General features: G+C 36.1%; 2 protein-coding genes and 1 long non-coding RNA gene across 6 annotated transcripts; 1 reads left to right on the top strand and 2 right to left on the bottom strand.

The window, feature by feature from the left end:
• Nucleotides 1-1,375: 1,375 nt before the first annotated feature.
• Nucleotides 1,376-5,540, bottom strand: LOC110925697. 4 transcript variants are annotated; one of them, XR_004886836.1, is made up of 8 exons: nucleotides 5,228-5,540; nucleotides 4,918-5,121; nucleotides 4,560-4,845; nucleotides 4,308-4,472; nucleotides 4,042-4,208; nucleotides 3,859-3,940; nucleotides 2,298-2,650; nucleotides 1,376-1,687 (listed from the first exon to the last, which is right to left on the bottom strand). It is a non-coding gene; the product is annotated as an uncharacterized LOC110925697 (long non-coding RNA). The 4 variants fall into 4 exon arrangements; XR_004886834.1 differs by having other exon boundaries at nucleotides 1,376-2,650; XR_004886837.1 differs by having other exon boundaries at nucleotides 1,376-2,650; nucleotides 4,308-4,434.
• A 7,224-nt stretch (nucleotides 5,541-12,764) lies between these two features.
• On the top strand, nucleotides 12,765-14,187 carry LOC110922040 (probable serine/threonine-protein kinase clkA). The gene has a single exon (XM_022166369.2). The coding sequence runs from the start codon at nucleotides 12,804-12,806 to the stop codon at nucleotides 13,998-14,000; it is 1,197 nt and encodes a 398-aa protein (XP_022022061.1). The 5' UTR covers nucleotides 12,765-12,803; the 3' UTR covers nucleotides 14,001-14,187.
• Nucleotides 14,188-15,169: 982 nt separating this feature from the next.
• LOC110922824 (NADH dehydrogenase [ubiquinone] 1 beta subcomplex subunit 2) lies at nucleotides 15,170-18,356 on the bottom strand. The gene is made up of 4 exons (XM_022167025.2): nucleotides 18,157-18,356; nucleotides 16,934-16,979; nucleotides 16,581-16,634; nucleotides 15,170-15,473 (listed from the first exon to the last, which is right to left on the bottom strand). The coding sequence occupies exons 1-3, from the start codon at nucleotides 18,261-18,263 to the stop codon at nucleotides 16,581-16,583; spliced, it is 207 nt and encodes a 68-aa protein (XP_022022717.1). The 5' UTR covers nucleotides 18,264-18,356; the 3' UTR covers nucleotides 15,170-15,473.
• Between the last annotated feature and the right edge of the window lie 303 nt (nucleotides 18,357-18,659).

Below are 18,659 nucleotides of genomic sequence, written 5' to 3'. Positions count from 1 at the left end.
ACTTCAATCTGGAAAACATGTAACAAAGCTCAAGAAACCACGAAGAAGAAGAAGAACTAATTACAAAGTGTATTAACAATTACCAAAAAAATAACAATTACCTGATTTATTTTGAACACATATACATCTATTTTAAATACAAACAGACATTACCTCTTCATCAATAAAGTTGAGATCCATTTTATAACCTTGATCACATTCGGAAGCTCGGCCAACGAACTCAAGACTTCAACACCAAATAACAAATCCAGCAAGATCTACCTGAAGAACATTTAGCATACAAACCTTCAGTTTTTGATAAAAAGAAAAAATATCTATTTTTAAACTACTATTGGTCTGCATAATATTCAAATCGATGTTAAATGTAACGCCTCTGTCGTCTTCATCCTCTTCTCTGTATCTATAGTTTTAGGGATAGAGAGTTGAGAGAGAGTAGACGGAGAGATTGAAATGGGTTTTTGAAATTATGATCGAGTTTAGATTTGGGTTTGAATTTATATTTAAGAGAGAGAAGAATTAAAGCTCTTATGACATTAAATGTAAATTACATATCCCTATAAAGTTTTAAATTTCAAATTACCCTCCCATTTTAATGAAACATTAGTGATTTGAATTTTGAATGAACATCAGTGGTTTCATAATTGAATGTGGGCCAGACCTTTGAAATTGGAAAGTGGGGCAGTAGTTTGATAGCAGATCTTTGAATTATGATGTCACTATGCTCCCTCTATGGCTGTCACCTCATCGGGGATGACATAAGAAAAGCCTTGTGGGACAGTCTCTCCTGCTGTCACATCAGCTTTTCTTATGTCATTGGGATTTCTCTTTTTATAGAAAGTATAGATACTAGTGGTAAGACCCGTGTGCAAACACGGGTGGTTTTTAGAAAACCAGACATGTTATTAAATGACGAGCGACTAAACATTTTTTAAGATTTAATTAAAAATTGATTATAAAAAACGGAACATAACAAATAAATAGCAATCGAACACACATTACAACACGATTTACAGCACGGTACCCACATTTTATTATTTTAGCAATCCACTTCTGTATGATTAGGCAATAACTTTAAGACCAATAAAAAAAGTCAACAATTACACATTACAGGCAAATTATTATTTGGAATACAAGTCATATTAATCCAATAATAAGTTTTAGCTGTTAAAAACTAAGCTTACAATCGGTTAAATAAAGGAAGCATAAAGAACCTCATAGGCTAATGAATGATGGGCAATACTATAATTACTTTACTACTAAATATACACACAAGTTCATACAAAATACATTTAACTACAAACTGTATTTCAACATGTCACTTCAAGTTTCTTCATATAATGAAATGAAAAGTAGAGGTTTTTCAACACAAAAACCGTGCAAAAAATACCAATCATAATGTAATCGTTTATAACGGGTCAAGTGGATTAAACATAAAAAAATTAGCCAAAAGCGCATCTTCACACTGATCTTAAATTAAAATAACTCAAATATAGCAAAGATTACAGTCGAACACTAAACACCAACCACTTGTTCTGCTGACAAACGACCATTTTCTTCGTGGATTCAGGTTCATGCTCTCCTTTAGAACTATCATCTGAGCCCTCATCATGATTATCACCACTCCCCTCCTCTGCTTTAGAGGTTAGTTGCACAGCAACTTTTGTCTCAGATGCATCCTTTGCATCCTCTTGTATACAAACAGTTATAAGTAACAAAAACACTTATGTTTAGGATCAAAACCTTAAACCAAATACAAAAGCTCACACACTTCATCCTACCTGCCACTGTTTCTAACATTTGTTTTAACCCAAAACAGTGGTTTCACTTTTTCTCCAAAAAAACAGTGTTTTAACCCAACAGGTTTCAAACATTGTTTTATTTTCTAACATATGTTTTAACCCAAAACACTGTTTCTAACATCTGTTTTAACCCAAAACAGTGGTTTCACTTTTTCTCCAAAAAACAGTGTTTTAACCCAAAACACTGTTTCTAACATCTGTTTTAACCCAACAGTGGTTTCAAACACTATTTTATTTTCTAACATCCGTTTTAACCCAAAACACTGTTTCTAACATCTATTTTAACCCAAAACAGTAGTTTCACTTTTCCTCCACAAAACACTTTTTTAACCAAAGAGTAGTTTCAAACCCAGTTTTATTCTTGAAATTATCTTTCCTTTCCATGATATATTTTTATTCTAACAGAAATGCAGATGAAAAGTATTTAAAAAGTATAACGAACATTATACCACGGGTTAATTTCAAACACTAAAGTATTTAAAAAGGGTTAAATATTACCATCGATCACTTTGGGTTCTTCAATATGGATGGTATAAGTCGTGGTGAGCGTGCCAAGCCTACGATGGTATAAGTCTTTTTCGTAGGCTTGAAAAGCCTTAACATGTGAGTCTCACCTATTCAGCTGTTATTTTTTAAATCAGGCAATACCAAAATAAAAAAAAAAAAACCTAATAAATGAAAACTAACCTGAAGCGCTTCAGTTACGTATCTCTAAGTTGAAGCAAGGAAGCTCATTACCAAGTACTAACTCACAACTATCAAATATAAATTAACATGAGAGAGCATGAAAGAACCACTATACCTTTGTACAGCTGCATAGTTGAGTTGCTAACCCCTGATTCATTCAGAAGCTGCATTCAAGATAGAAATATGATAGTTTCAGGATATCATGAATTCATGACATACGCTATAATCTTCTATTGTGGATGAAAGGGAGAATTATAAACTCATCTCAATTGCATATTTACCCAACAACCCCATTGCATATATCCTCTTCTCCATCAAAATGACAAAATTGCCCCTTTCAAGTTAACACAATCTGAGATAAAATTACACGGTAGATCAAGCGGCGACTGTTCAATCCTTCTTATTCGGATCTCCTTCTCTTGTCAATGAGTTTTCTATCGGCACTGGCGATTACAGTCTCTTGGTTCTCCAACTTTCTCAGCGCCGGTGATTACATCACGCAACCCGACTTGGTTTGTTTTGACCATGCTGCCCATATCATCTTCTTTTCAAAAACCTTTTTGAAATTTTTTTTAGGTTTCATTGCAAGAGGGTCTTCCCTGATCCTCGAAAAATAGGGATTTTGAACTCTAGCGGTTGTTTGGTCACTACAAATGGTCTTATAAAACTATTACAGAGACACTGGAGTTACAAATCCTTAATGGTGTGTTCATGTTTGCAATTCTGTTGCTCTGAATTCATAAACCAATTATTGATCGAAAATTAATATAAAGTCAACCTTTAATTCAGTTTCAGTGTTTGTTTTGGTTCAAAATTCCACCTTTACAGGCTTCATATCCATTGAGTTGTTGAGCAAGATTGATACTTTGTCAATTAGTTGTTACCATAATGTGTTAAAACTTTGATATTTACTTTTGCATTTTGGTTAGTGGTACCATAGTATTTCAAGTAACGTAAATAAAAATATATGTAGGCTAAATGAACAAATCAAATATTTACGAGCAAAGCCACTGTTGCTTTCTTTCATTTGTGATTTATGAATGGTGCATCAGTTCATTGCTATGCATATATCTTATGTTTGATATAGTTTATTTGGTTCGTCGAATCGCTTTTAAATCAGATATACATATGTTTGTTTTGTATTAGTTGTTAATTTTTTTTTGTAAATATGCAATTTTTTAGGTTTTAGTAAAACTAAGGGTAAAATAGTCATTCTATAATTTAATTTTTATAAAATAAATCAAAATAGGTAAATTTGCAATTTTATTAGTTAATGAAGGGGAAATATGCAATTTAAGTTTAGACTTGGGTAAATATGCAATTAAAAAGATTTTCAAGGGGAAATATGCAAAAAAAACCTTAAAAAAAATACCTCAATAACACAAGGTTCTGCTTTGGCATGATTTTGTTTCTCTCGAATACGGTAGTATGTCTTATATAAATAGTAATCCATGCTGCAAAAGAAGAAAAAAATAAACCAACTGAAATAGTGCAAAGCGAAATAAATAAATAGAAAAGTTGTTAGCATGCTAGAAAACGGATTAAGGTAAGAAACCTCATAAATCTATTTATTGGACTTTTGCTAAAATACCCGACCAAACATCCATCATTGAAGGCCTAGAAAGTTGCAAAAAGCTGGTGATCCACATAAGCCCAACCCCTCCGTATAAGTTCCACTTCTAAATCATATAGTTCTTGAATATTATCACAGGTGTATGTGATCTGCAAATTCAAATTTTATTACAATCCTATGGACCATGAAGCAACAAACAGGGTTGACCATTGACTTCACTTAGATTTATTATTACAATACCTCCTTACCTTAACGCAAATGTAAGGTCTACACCTGGATGCTCACAATCCAAGTAAGAAGAGTTATAAGGCCTGAATGCAATAGCCGCACCTGGGTGTCTTTGCCAATGATCTGATGCCCTCCGACTGTTATCATCTAGTAAAAACTCCAACGAATATAAATATTTTTTTAACCTAAAAAAAAAAAAAAAATAATTGTACAAACTACTTTTAGTATATGAAATAGATTTGCTAAAAATAAGCAATCAGTCTAACGTGTACCATCTGGTTCTCTAGCTACGCATCTGTCTCTATAATTATGGTTGCATCCTGATAAATGTTGCCTTTGAAATCTCCCCACATGCTAAAACTATAACTGCGTTCGATGCGCCACGGCTGTGTTCGCTGCGCCACTGCGGGTGCGCGGACATTGGCTGAAAATGGCGCCTCTACTTATCATTCCTCTCGCTGTGGTTGCGCTTGCTGCCCCGCTGCGCTCGTTGTGGCTGCGTTGATGAGCCACTGCGGCTGCGCTCGCACGCTCACTGCACCGATTAAGACTTTCCTCCTTTAAGCAAACAATAACAAATTTATATGACCTTTCTAAAAATTTATGTCATGAGATTTGCTTTTCACTTACACTGAGAGCCATAAAGCGGAGGTAAGCAATGCTGTTATTACTAGCCTAGGCCTCATAATTCGGTTCAAGAAACCGGTTCTCATTAGAAGCAAATCCAAAACGTGATAAAACCAACTCAATCACCACATAACTCAACCTAATCTTCATCAACAATGCTTTTTATGGTACTGGGCACGTTCTGCAAACAGTTTCTCTTCATCAGGTCTGCACAAAGATTGAATCATAACTAATGACAAAAGCAAACTACAGAACAAATAGGAAATTATTGTGTGAAATATCGGAAGGAATAAAATAATGCTTTTTACGGTACCTTGGACGCTGATGGTAAGAACCGGTGTCACAACTCTGTCGTCATAACGATTCATCAGTGTAGAGGTTGAATAGAATGACAGGAAGAAAACCAGAGATTAAAATCAGATATGGTTTTTTTTATCAAACCTTACATTACATTACATTACACAAGATTATAAATAGCAAACATAAACATGTTTAATAACATCATTTGTCTTGTTTCAAATTTGAAACTATACATTACACAAGAATACACAAGAGAGTGAGGGGATTGAAATTATAATTTAAATTTTGAAATGAATTCAGAACTATAATTTGAGAGAGAGAGAGGGGGGGTTTGAATTTTGAAAATGAAGCTAAAACTTATGTATTATTGAATATGGGCAGTGGTTTGATTGCAGATGTTTGAATATTCCACATAGATTGACTGCCAAAACACGGACAGAGGTTTGTACATGGGCAGACTTTTGGCATCAGACCTTTGAGATTTGGATGTGGGCCAGAGTTTTGAGTTTTAAAGTGTTTTAATATTAAACTTTATGATGTCACTATGGCTTCTCTATGGCTGCCACCTCATCGTTGATGACATAAGAAAAGTATTGTTAGACAGCCTCTATGGCAGCCACATAAGAAGGAATAAATAGATATAGGTTATCATACTTTGAATTAATCTATACTAATAAATGATTTTTTTTACACCTTTCAATCTCATCATCTCTAGTGCATTCTTATCTTATTTTTATTTTTTAGTTTTTTTCTATTAAATAATAGTTCAACTAAATATAATTTAGATAAGGATAATAATTTTTTTATCAAAATTTGAAATAATAATAATAATATATAATTTGAATTTTCTCATTCTCTGTAGAAGATAGAAGAAGTTTTTTTTCTTTTTTTTTTCTTTGTAGAACCAAGCAAATATATAAAATATACATCAAATTCATCATTTAAATACATAGCTTAACGACTGTATCTGTTAATCGATTACATTATATATATTAAGTCGTGCAATACACGAGGTATTTTAAGGATATAACTATATTGTTAATTATATAAAATTAAATTTATGCAACCCGTATAAAACACGGGGTTCTAAGTTAGTTTACAATAATATAATATAATCTCATTGCCAAGAGTATAATAAACATAGTTAAACTCTTTCTCATGATGATAGGTCCGTAACGATCCGATTTCAGTCTCGGTTCGGTAAATATTTAATAAGACGGGTGATTTTGAGCCAAGAACAAAGATAGATAGATAAACAATAAGGATTGAACAAAGAAAGTTTCATTGAATGTGATAAAAGATTACAACATTATCATCCACCCCGGGTGAGCTCCCCCGGGGTGGTGGCTCACAAAATGCACACCTCACAAGTGAGGTTTACTACTCTATATATAGCCCCTTGAGCCTTGTCCTCCAAGCAAGCCGCCTCTTGCTTGGAAAACCTATTAAACCCACTAAAATATCCGACTATCACAAATAAAAACATCATCCTATGCAAAACAATAAAGACGCTAAATAACATCGGCGTAATTGATAACATCATTCTCCATTTTGACCCAACACATGAGTTCAAATTTAAACAGTTTGTGGACAACCCAATAAGTAGGGTAAAAAGAAAAAAAAGGGAAATGGATTTTATCATCCCAAATTAATCAACTTTGGCTGCTATTACCCCCCAACTTAACATATAGGTTGTTGTGTCATCCCTTCGTTTAATAATCACTATCTCTGTTTTTTAATCCTACGTGTCATAATAATGTTACGTGGCTTGCCTACTCACACCTTAGACCATAAACCATCAACACAAATATTACTCACTTCACACAAAACATTGAAAAAATGGGAAAACGTCGGCGAGCAGACTCCGATTCCGATTCCGATTCCGACGACGACACCACCACCACCACACGCCTCCCCTTTAAAAACATCTTATCCACCCTCAAAACCTTAACCGCAGCCACCAAATCCAACTTTCCTTCTCTCTCTACCTCTCCAGCCACCACCTCCGGCCATCACTGTCATAACCCCTGTCCCCACCCTGGGAGCGCGAGCCGTGAACCAGTCAAGTGGTACCGGTGTTAAATACGCAGCGGAAAAATTTCATCAGGATCGTAGTTAGGAAATAATTTCAAAGTTTGTAAAACACCATACTTTTATATTTAAACAAATGGGCTAAAATCCATATTTCATTTATAATGTATTTATAAGGATAAACCCTTTTGCTGAAAACATAAATTTCTTCTTTTTATTTAGGTAACTTATAGCCACTTTATTTAAGCCTTCAGTGCTCCATAGCTGGCTTTTAATAGCTTCACATCAAGTTACCTGAAACGTGTTTTAAAAACATTTTATCAGCAAGAAATACTGGCGAGTTCATTCTATTTTATAAAAAGATACATTGTTATAACTTTACAGTATTAAGGGAAATTACAGTGTATATTTCTATCAATTATTCAACACAGTATGCGACTGGGGACATTCCCCTGTGCTCGTGGTCATATTACTTTGGGTCCTGTCGCCCAACAATAACGGTTCCTATCACACCCTTGGTGACTGTGGACTAGTAATGTATACAAAACCCCAACTACTGGTAATAATTATAGATTACAAAGACTTAATCCCTGTAAGTATAACTAAAAAAAAGTTAAGTTTTTGTAAAGCATTTTAAATATGGCTCATAATAATGTGAGAAAAGGAGAATGACTCACATTGTAAACTTAAGTTTTTCTACAGGCTTCCTGGTGATATTTTCTGATTATTTTCTTGAGTTCCTATTAAAAGATATACAATGCATGCAAGTTAGTATAATAACCCAATTTAACCTTATCAATACGTCACGAGACAAAACCCCAACTTAGTTTACAAAGCATAGCCTTTATCAGGCAGCGCTTTGGCATCGGTTGTTGGGCTCAAGATCAATCGGACAGAGTATCGAATCAGTGATCAGGGGTTAAAACATTTCCAATGGGGCAGAGCTTTGTGATACTAGGGGTATTATTTAGAGCTATAAAGCCTTGAGAGAGAAAAGAATTGAGCGAATTGTGGCTGTGGCTGATCGGCTCTATTTATAGTTGTTTCCGGACCCCGTCGCGCCCCGTGACGCACACGGGCGAAGCCCGTCGCGGGCCGCCCACCCCCTAGCTAGGGTTAGCCTTGACCATTCATCGGAGTAGACTTAACACGCACATGACACGTGGCCGAAGGAGTGACCGGCAAATTAGAGGCCGTCGCGCCCCGCGAAGGGATTCTCCTTCGTCTGTCGCGGGTCGCGACAGGCACATAAACTTTATTTTATTTATTTTTCATTTAAAATAATGATACGCAAGTTCGGTTTTTCGATTATGAAGTGTTTTAGGACATTTTTGAGGGTTGTTATAAATCTCGTCCGATTTGGGCTATGGTGTCTCCTTTAGGGTTACGTCATGTTTTAGTCAATACGAATAGTATTAAGGTAAATGACATAAAATCAAGATATGTTTAAATGAATACAAGGGTATCATACAACAATTTAGAAATCAATGGTTTAACAGAATTAGATCTAGAAATTGATGTCAAAATGAACTAATTTCCACGGTGACTAGATTCAAGCCAAAAGAGATTTATGATCAATATCGAATGTTTACAATCTGTGAATGACTTTTAGAATCAATAGAATTCATTGTCAAAGGAAAACTTACCTTAGTCATCAATCAAGGAAGACTTAGAATTAACAAGCTCAATTGAAATAAAAGTTCGAAAATGATTTGGCAATTATCGAATCATGACATGAGGAAAAATCAGTGTGTTGACATTATTGGATTGCAAGGATACACCGAAATACAACAGAGTTTAGTGTATCATTGTCTTAATACATAATTGTATTAAGACTACTTTTAAATGATGTGTTAAACGAAAGACATACGTGGTTTTGCATGATTCGAATGATTATGATTTAGCCCAAGCTACAAGGTTATACCGACGCCGCAAGGTGTCGTAATGATTGAAATAGTTCACTGTGTTTGTAAGTAAATTTGGATATTCATTTCAAATAAATCTTATAAGATTTTCAATTGATGATGAAAAACGAATATCATAAAGTTTTCGATCAATGATAAAAGAATCTTTTAGAGGTACACCGGAATATAATATGAATTTGTGTACTCTTATCTTAACACATAATTATATTAAGATTGTTTAAGGTAGTGAACCAACAGAATTTTAATAAATAAATTCGTATATCAGGTGTGAGAATGAGATTAGCTCAAGCTTTAAGTTAGTGAAAACGCCACAACAAGGTGTCGTAACCAACAAATAATTTAATGAAGGTGAAGACTAAACAAGTCTACTATGATTTAAAACAAATGAAGTGCTTGTTGAGATTACTTTGAATATGATGGCCTTAATCCATCATATGGAACCAATTGAATATATATTTTGAGCAAGTTCAAACAACTGAGCTTGGTTTAGACATATTCCAATAATGACTACATGGTTACAGTGAAAAACCATGTATGTAACTCGAAAAGAAAAGGAGTTTTCCCAAAAATTTGTTGACTTGGTATCAAGGGGTCAACATTTTGCAATAATACAGGTTATCTAGATCACAAATCCATTTATGTAATTTAGCCTAAAATATATATTCGTTGAAAGAAAATATGTTGTTAATAAAATAACCCTCATAATAATATGTTGGATGTTTCGTTTATCTTAAACTTTTTATACTTATCACTTCATGATTAGATATTTTATGGATCTCAAAGAAGAAAACAAAACTCATTCACGGGATTACCTTAACTTCATGGTGGGTGTCGAATCCCCTAACTCCGGCTGGTGGTTGAAGAGGCTCGTCAACGTCCAAAGAGATTGTTAAAGTAACAAGAGTATAGTATGGGAGAAGGTCCAGGATCAACTCCAAAAGGTAGCTCCGTGGTCGAAATCTGCAATCAAAGAACACCGTTAGTCTTAACGTGAGAGGTGACCTCCCGCGTTTGGAATCCGGCATGAGAATCAGTGAGATGATTTTAAGAGTCTAATCGAAATGAAAGGATAAGAGTTTAGAGTGAGAGTGAGAGAGATGGACTTACTTTGGGCTGAACAAGACTCGCCTTTATAGGCAGATTGTTCTGTCCAAGGGAGCCTTATGCCAACCGATACCTTCTAGTCTTGGTAAGCTTATCCTTCCTTGACGTTTCTTGCAGGGTTAGTCTTGCCTCTTTAGGTAAGTTTCAGGTTTGTGTGTCTCGAGGACACCTTTATGTGCTTTACGGAGAAGTTTAATTAGTTTGACTTGTTAGGTTCAAGTTCCAAGGTTGTACAGTAACCTTAGCTTCCTGTCACCAGCCGTTGGTATATCAGCTTCTCGTCGGGAGCCTCCAGCTTTCGACTTCGAGCTTCTTACTTTCAGTTTATGTTTAGCATTCTTTAGTTTTTTTCTTGCGATTGTTATTAACCTGGTTTTGCTGACTAGGATCTCCGAGTACCCACGTTATCAGAGATCTTCTAAAGTGTCTGCAAAAGAGAACACCGTTAACCTTGTTACGGAGGACCTTGGAGGGGAGTATGTGACCAAGGCGTGAGAATAAGTAAACTTGTCGGGAAAGAAACGGTATTCCGGTACGATGATGTCGTCGGAATGTATGGTGTGAACTCTAAGAGTCGATTATTTAATGCAAATCAGAGAATGTTCGAAGTAATTGTGGTTCTGTTGTTGGTAGGAAGGAGTTATTGAATGCTTGCCTTCGACGATCACAAGGATGGCTTATATAGAGAGATAAGCTTAGCGGATGGCGAAGATCCCTGTGAGATCCAATGGTCCCCTGCATGCCAAAGGAGATTTCTAGCAGCGTCAGATACGTGCCCCCCCCCTTTCTCGGGGAGATGATCCTTGCAATTAACGAGATCAGTACTAACCTCGTACTATTCCGGCTATAATATTCTCTCTCTCTCTCCTGTTGCAGATAATTAAGTGCTTTGGCAGGGATGATGAAGTGATGGTCTTTCTTGTTCCCGCTTCTTTCCTTATGCATGGGTTTATATTGAGGGTATGAAATGGGCTTTTAACACGAATTGCCTCTTGGGAGCCCAGACGAGGAGCCCAACTAGGGACCCTCGTCGTTGGGCTCCTCGTCGACAATGGTTTTTTTTTTTTTTTTTTTTTTTTTTTGGAAATACTAGGACAATGTGATGTATTCGTAAATGGATAGAAGGAATGACTTTATTTTTTTATTCTATTATTAAGTTCTCTCTTTTTTTTATGGTTGGTCAATAGAAATTGAAAGATTAACATTTGTTAGGCTAGAGGGTATGGTGACATTCCATCCTTGGAGGACCATCCGCCACGTAGGCGCCACGTTATAGTCCTCCCAAGGATGGTCACTAGAGGGTATGGGAAGATGATCCTACCCCACCAGTTTTTTTATTTTTTTTTTAAATTTCCATGCCCTATGTACAAGTATTGAAGCCTAATGTACAAGTCCCTAACACAAACAAACAAACAAACAACAAAGGGGGCCCACCATTGGAGGATCGTCGCTACCGTCTGAACTTCGACGTTGAAGACGGGACGGGATGGAGGGGGGGGCGGGATGGGGTCGACACCGGCGCCGGTGGAGGACGGACCGTCCTCAACGTCCATACCGTGCAGCCTTGGTAGAATGATAGCTTCTTGCTAGTTTTCAATGAAATTTGACCGTTAAAAAGAAGAATTGAATGAACACTTTGTTTTTCAACTAAAATACAAGGATACTAATTTGTTAAGTAACACGAGCATCCGTTAGTTTGGTTTGGCTTCGTTATTTCCTTCTGTTAAACATTGCAATTATCGAAAAAAAAACTTAACTGACGGGTTTCGATTAAAATTGTTATTGTTTAGTGATTTTTCACGTGTATAGACATATGCATACCGCGCTCTCACTCGCATAAAAATATTGAACACATCTCTCCTTGTTTGCCTTCCATAGTTCCATCTCTCTTACACACGCTGAAGAGTTCACACTAAAGGTCTAATACACGAATTAAAAAACGCATAACATTATCAGTAAATGATTCAATAGTGTTCTTTTACTTTGTTTATAACAAGTTATCAGATAACAACTCCGAATATACTAATAACCTTTCAGTATTCAAATTGAAAATAGGCACTTGCACATTTTACGGATACCGATGCACAAACAATATTTTTATTGTCCATAAATAATTAATAAAATATATGTATAGTTATTGAACTTTTAATTAGTAAAATGTTAATAAACTGTGCATATATTACTAGATAACTTTTTTATAAGGAACTAAAATAGCAAGAAGTTAAACATATGCTTTAATATAAATCTTAATCTCGTTACGGGCCGTAATAGCAGTTGAACGTGGTATTAATACCGAAAATTAAATATGACAAAAACACAACATAATATTGTCAAGTATTTATCAGGGTTACCTTTTTTAAAAAGTTTGTTAGGAATCGGCAACATTATTGTACTTATTTAGGTGCACCCCCACCCGCACCCGCACCCTACCCCACCCTACCCACCACTTTAAACACTCATTATATGCACATGCAAGTCATTCCGGACAAACAAACCTCTTATAAATCAACTCCTTTTGGGATCACAAATATGCCACCAAAATTCAAATATAGTGTCATGGCCTCTATTGCTAACACCTTCACTTTCCACTTCATATTGCTCATACTTTTTTCACTATCTCTTCAACCACATGCTAGAGAGAGCAAGTTCTTCACCAAGGTCATTCATTACCTTTCCAATTCACCAAAAACATCATCGTCGTCGCCGGTACCAGCACCTGCTCCAGTGCTGGTACCAGAGTTGTTTCCGGTGACAGAGCCACTTTTGGCTCCAGCACCGGCAACAACCGAGAAAGAGTATGGTTATGGTCTTTATGGTCAAGGGTCAAGTGAGTTTTCCTCGGAGGAATACCACACGTCTTCCCTAGACGGTTCAAATTATGAAACCGCAGGGGATGAGGAGGAAAAGGCAACTCCTGTTTCCGAAGAGTTTACCTCGGAAAAGGATGCCCCATTTGAGAAGTTACTAAGTAGTGAGAGTTACCCTACTAGTAATAATTGGTATTCGAACAATGGGAATGGCTACCCAAACTCGATGAACGAGAACAATGGGTATAACCATAATGGTTACAAGAATAAAAAGAATGGCTACAACCAATATGGTTACAATAATGGTGATGGCTACAACCAAAATGGCTATACAAACAACGGGAATGGCTACAATCAAAATGGTTACACCAACAATAACGGGAACCATAATGGTTACACCAACAATAGGAATGGCTACAACCAAAATGGTTTCACCAACAATGGGAATGGCTACAACCACAATGGTTACAACAACGAGAATGGCTACATCCAGAATGGTTACACCAACTATGAAGACAATGTCAATGAATACGCAAGCTCGATGAATGAAAACAACGGTTACAAGACTGATAGGTATAGCCAAAACAACTACAACTACATGAGCTTCACAAACGAGAATAATGGCTACAATGGCAAAGGATACACAAGGTCTAAAGAGGAAAACAATGGCTACAACGGTGGGTACATGGTGAAGCAACAAGGATTAAGTGACACTAGGTTTTTGGAGAATGGTGAGTACTCTTATGATGCAAACAACAATGGGAATAACCATGAAACAAGTTATGAGGAAGAAGTGAGGGGCAATGGTAATGGGTATAATGGAAATAAAGAGGAATCAAAGTATGAATTTGACACAATGGATGAGTATGAGAGGCAAGAGGGTTACCCGGAAAGTGACCAAAGGGGGTATGTGCCATAAAAAATGAAGATCTATAGTTAGTTTTTTAAGTTAATACCATAATTATAATTACAAAGCATATTGGGAAGTTAAAAAAGAAAACGAGGAACTAGAAGAAATAATTTCCTTTTCTTTTGTGTACTTTGGAAGATTATGTAAGTTTCTTCTTTTTGTTAAATTCAATGGCAAATCCAAGTTTTCTGCGTCATTTGGTTTGTGAGATTTCATGGGACCGAAACTAAAAATCACGTGAAATCCAACACCGGGTCTAGAGAAAACAAAAAAAGATTTCACTACAATAGGATTTGTAAATCAAGAGTCGTTTCTTGCGTTGTTTAGAAAAACCATGAGGCGTGCGTCATGAGGCGCGCCAAAAGGCGTGGTTTAGAAAAACAGTGAGGCATGCGTCATTAGGCACGCCTCAAGGCAAGGAGCCCAAAAAAAACGAGTCTAAGGCGGCACCTCAGGGAGTTGTATTATACATGCGCCTCATCAGGCACACTAAGAAAAGTTGTGCCTTAGGGAGTTTTGATATTTTTGACTTTTGTATCAATTCCAAACATTTCATGTGTTTTTTATGTTTGTTTTTGATGTTGCTGAATTTGAAGACGAAATTAGTTGGTATTTTATTTCTTCTAACGTATATAATTTTTATTATTATTCTTTAATTCTACCTTAGGCTTACGCTTCGGTTCATCTCGAGGCGAAGGGAAAAAGCCTCGAGCTACGATTCTGTACTTTTAAACCTTGGTTTCTTGTTTAAAAAATTGAGGTGATAAGACGCACTTTGGTCCCAAAAGCCAAAGCGCGAGATACAGGCACATAATATAGTCTCACGTTTGCATATGTACAACCAGTTTAAGCTTTACTTACCAGGGCCATACAGTATGCTTTAAAAGCGGGTCCAACCCATGTATACCAAACCCTACCCAATCAAAACCCGAAATAAAAACCCAGAACCAAAACCACTAAAATCTGAACATTTCCTCTCCAAAGGCCGGCTCCATACTCGACCCGGTTTTTTACTTTGTTGACCATACCTGGACTTGGTTCTATACCCAGAAGCAGGTACGAAAAAACAAGAAATGTGCACCTCTACCAACGACCCTAATTTTGGCCCATAACAACATAAGACCCGCCCTCATGCCATGTGTTTTCAACAGTGTCTGGTGTCTCAGGCACGCCACAACTTTTAAGACCAAGGTCGGGATCGATTGTTTATATAACCCAAATTGTTGGAGCCTATATATGAATAAGAACCCAAAACTCATATTCAAGTAATCCAATCTAAGATACTAGCAATCACAACTGATTTGCCATGTGAAAAAAAAAAAAAAAAAAAAGAAACAACAGAGATCGATCATAACTCGTTCACAATTTATATTTATATTTATATTTATATTTATATTTATATTTATATTTATATTTATATTTATTTAAGAGAGGAAAGCAATGTATCTTAGAACCACCATCTCTTTTGATCATCGCTGACACCTGAAACAGAGATATTACACAAAAACAAGCCATCAAATACATATGGAAGGAAAGTTAAAGTTTCAATAAGATATAACCACCAATATTACTTGCATGGTTTAAAAAAAAAAGCACAAGGTGCACCGAGGCAATAGGATCCCGAGTGCACAAAGCATATTGCTTTTGTACACAAGATGCAAGGTATTTATGTAAAAAAAAAGTTTATATTTCTCGTAGGTTTCTTTCTAGCATCGCGTACCAAAACTCTAGATATAAATTAGTTATATATAGAGAGAGGGAGAGAGAGAAAGTGTATCGTACAAGTGGCCTTAACTTACATTACGTACGCGAGTATAAATCGCACGTTATGAAAAAAAAGCGCGCTTATGAATTTGGGAAATCGCATGGGGAGATGAAATCGCATGTTGTGTTTTATGAGGTGAAATCGCATGGGGGATGAAGATCTGACGCATGGGGGATGAACATCTTGATGAACAAAACCTTCCCATGTAGGGAAGGCGTGCCACAAGCCCATTTTGCATGCGCCTTTTGTACACCCAACGCCTCACCAAGTTAGAAGCAAACCATCTTTGAGCGTGACTGCGTGAGTGCACCCGCGCCTAGGCGTGCTTTTTAAAATCCAAATTACTTGTCAGCTAGACACTGATATTCAAGACGCATTTAACATCATCTTGAATAGCTTTAATACCAAACTTTTAATAAGATGCAAATTGATTGTTATATTTATATATTTCAGTTCAACAATAAATATAAAGATTATTTAATGAATATTGAATAATAATAATAGTATAACTTTTCAGACCTTTTGCAGACATTATATAAAACCATGAAAAAAATTATACTATTATTAAAATTTTAAAAACTGACGCAACAATAACTGGTGCCGAACATCTTATACAGCACAAATTAGGTTTTATATATATCAATGATTGGCAGCCACACCACCAGACACTCCTCCTCCCTCCCTCCCTCCCTCCCTCTATCCACAATAATTCTGTTTTTTTTTTTCTGTGGCTTGTGACATTCATTCACAAGATTATATTTTAGTGTGCGCACACACACAATAGACACACACACGCACATATCATGAGCAGCATAAGAAATTACCTAATGTTCGTCTCCATGTTCATGTCCGTGCCCTTCCCAAGGGTGTCTCCATCCCTAAATCACATGAAAACAAAATCAATTTAATTGTATTTCAAGCTACTTATAAGTGGCCACTCATCCACGTCTATTAAAAATCATCACAAGGTTATAATAGTCATTTTCAATAGGGGAAACTAAAGCAATCGCCTAAATATATATAAAGAAAAGTAGCCGTCTCTTTCTGTTCGCTTTCAAACCTTTCGATTTCCTTATTAATAATTTTAGCATATGCATCATACATCACAATAGAGGGGAGGGGACGGGGGTACCCGTAGTATATAATAAATTAAATGAGAAAGTAAATTGACGCTCACCAGAACTACAGGGCCATCTTGCTTTGCCCGATACAGAATCCAAAACCTGTAAATATTTTTTGTATCTCATAAGCTTTTATTTTGAAAGTTAAGGCACATCATGACATCATGCAATATCAGGTTTGTCAAAACATAACATAAGAGTAAATAAACGAATATGACCTCCATGGCACAATACCAATAAGCAGCGTATACAAATTGCTCTTGTTGCATCTCTGCAATCATTTAATCAAGAAATCATCCTTAGTTAACCTCCATGGCACAAAAACCAAATTGATTTCGGGACCTTAGACTCATCCTATGTTGCATGATATGAGCATGAGGAAGATGTAATATCAAATATTCAACTTGCTTTAAAACTCGGTATTTCTATACCTAAAACTCGGTATTTCTATACCTAAAGGTTATATATCAATGTCGTGGATTAGATGATGTAATATCAAATATTCAACTTGCTTTAAAGAATGGTTTCCAAATGCAAAAACTAATAACATGATCCATCAAGAAGCATACAAATCCTAAATTACACATAAATCTGACATGATGAAGCAATGCACTAATAGACAAATGGGCTATGAGCCAAGGGTCTAGGTTTAAAAAAACAGAAACGAGTTTCGAGGCGTTTTCCCTTCGCCTCACGAGGCGTAAGCCTCAAGGCGAACCGAGGCGTAAGCCTGAGGCGGAATTATAAAATAAATAAAAAATTTATATATCTTATAAAATTAATAATACTAACTAAATTCGATCATCAAAAACACACATAACAAAGACATAAATTGCTTGAAATTGACATAAAAAGTCAAAAACATCAAAAACAAATACCAAAAACCCCTGACGCGCAGCCTTTTTAGCGCCGCAGCCCCTCTGAGGTGCCCATACAATAGAAACCCCCTAAGGCGCGCCTCAGAATCGTTTTTAAAACCATGCCAAGGGTTAGGTGCGTTTAGCCAGATACCAATTCAAAGAAGAAATAAGAGGACATAAATTTTACAGGTCACATAAACATCAAGTGATCCACTTTCTTCAACAATTAAGTCACAATAAAAAAAAAGCCAAATTACAAACAAGTACTAGCAATATTTGATCAGCTAACAACAAAACATCAAATTAACACCAGACATAACACATCGATCAGCTAATATACACCGTTAGGGATTCAATAGAACGATCGTGTTGTGAATTTACGATTGAAATGAAAACAACAAAAACGTTGAGTAAATTACCACATCATGGCGCACATGCCCTTTCCGGTGATGGTATGCCAACGCTTCGGCTGATGCAAATGGACGCCTTTGTATGTTCCATTGCCATAACCATGACCTCCTGCCATCTCTTCTTCACTCTCGAGTCTAACCCTAGAATTTTGGGGAAGAACAATAGAAATGAGTTATCCTAAATCTGACCCGACCCGTGTACACCAACCCTAGTTTTATAAACCAAAATAACAGTGTGTAGGGCTGTAAACGAACCGAACGTTCAGCGAACAGTTCATGAACTGTTCGGCGGGAAGTTCGTTTATATTCGTTCGTTTAATAAAGGAACGAACATGAACAAGAAATTTCGTTCGATTAGTTAAATGAACGAACATGAACAGAGGTCTCGTTCGTTCGATTGTGTTCGTGAACGTTCGGTAAGGTGTTCGTGAACATTTGTTGATTTGCTTTCGTTTATGTTCATATGTTTGTGTTTTAATTGAAGATCTTTGTACTTTCTTATATTTTATTTG

The sequence above is a fragment of the Helianthus annuus genome, chromosome 17, assembly GCF_002127325.2.
Source record: "Helianthus annuus cultivar XRQ/B chromosome 17, HanXRQr2.0-SUNRISE, whole genome shotgun sequence".
NCBI classification, from domain to species: Eukaryota; Viridiplantae; Streptophyta; class Magnoliopsida; order Asterales; family Asteraceae; genus Helianthus; species Helianthus annuus.
The sequence above is the reverse complement of the archived record's forward strand: the minus strand, read 5'-3'. Positions and strand labels throughout refer to the sequence as shown.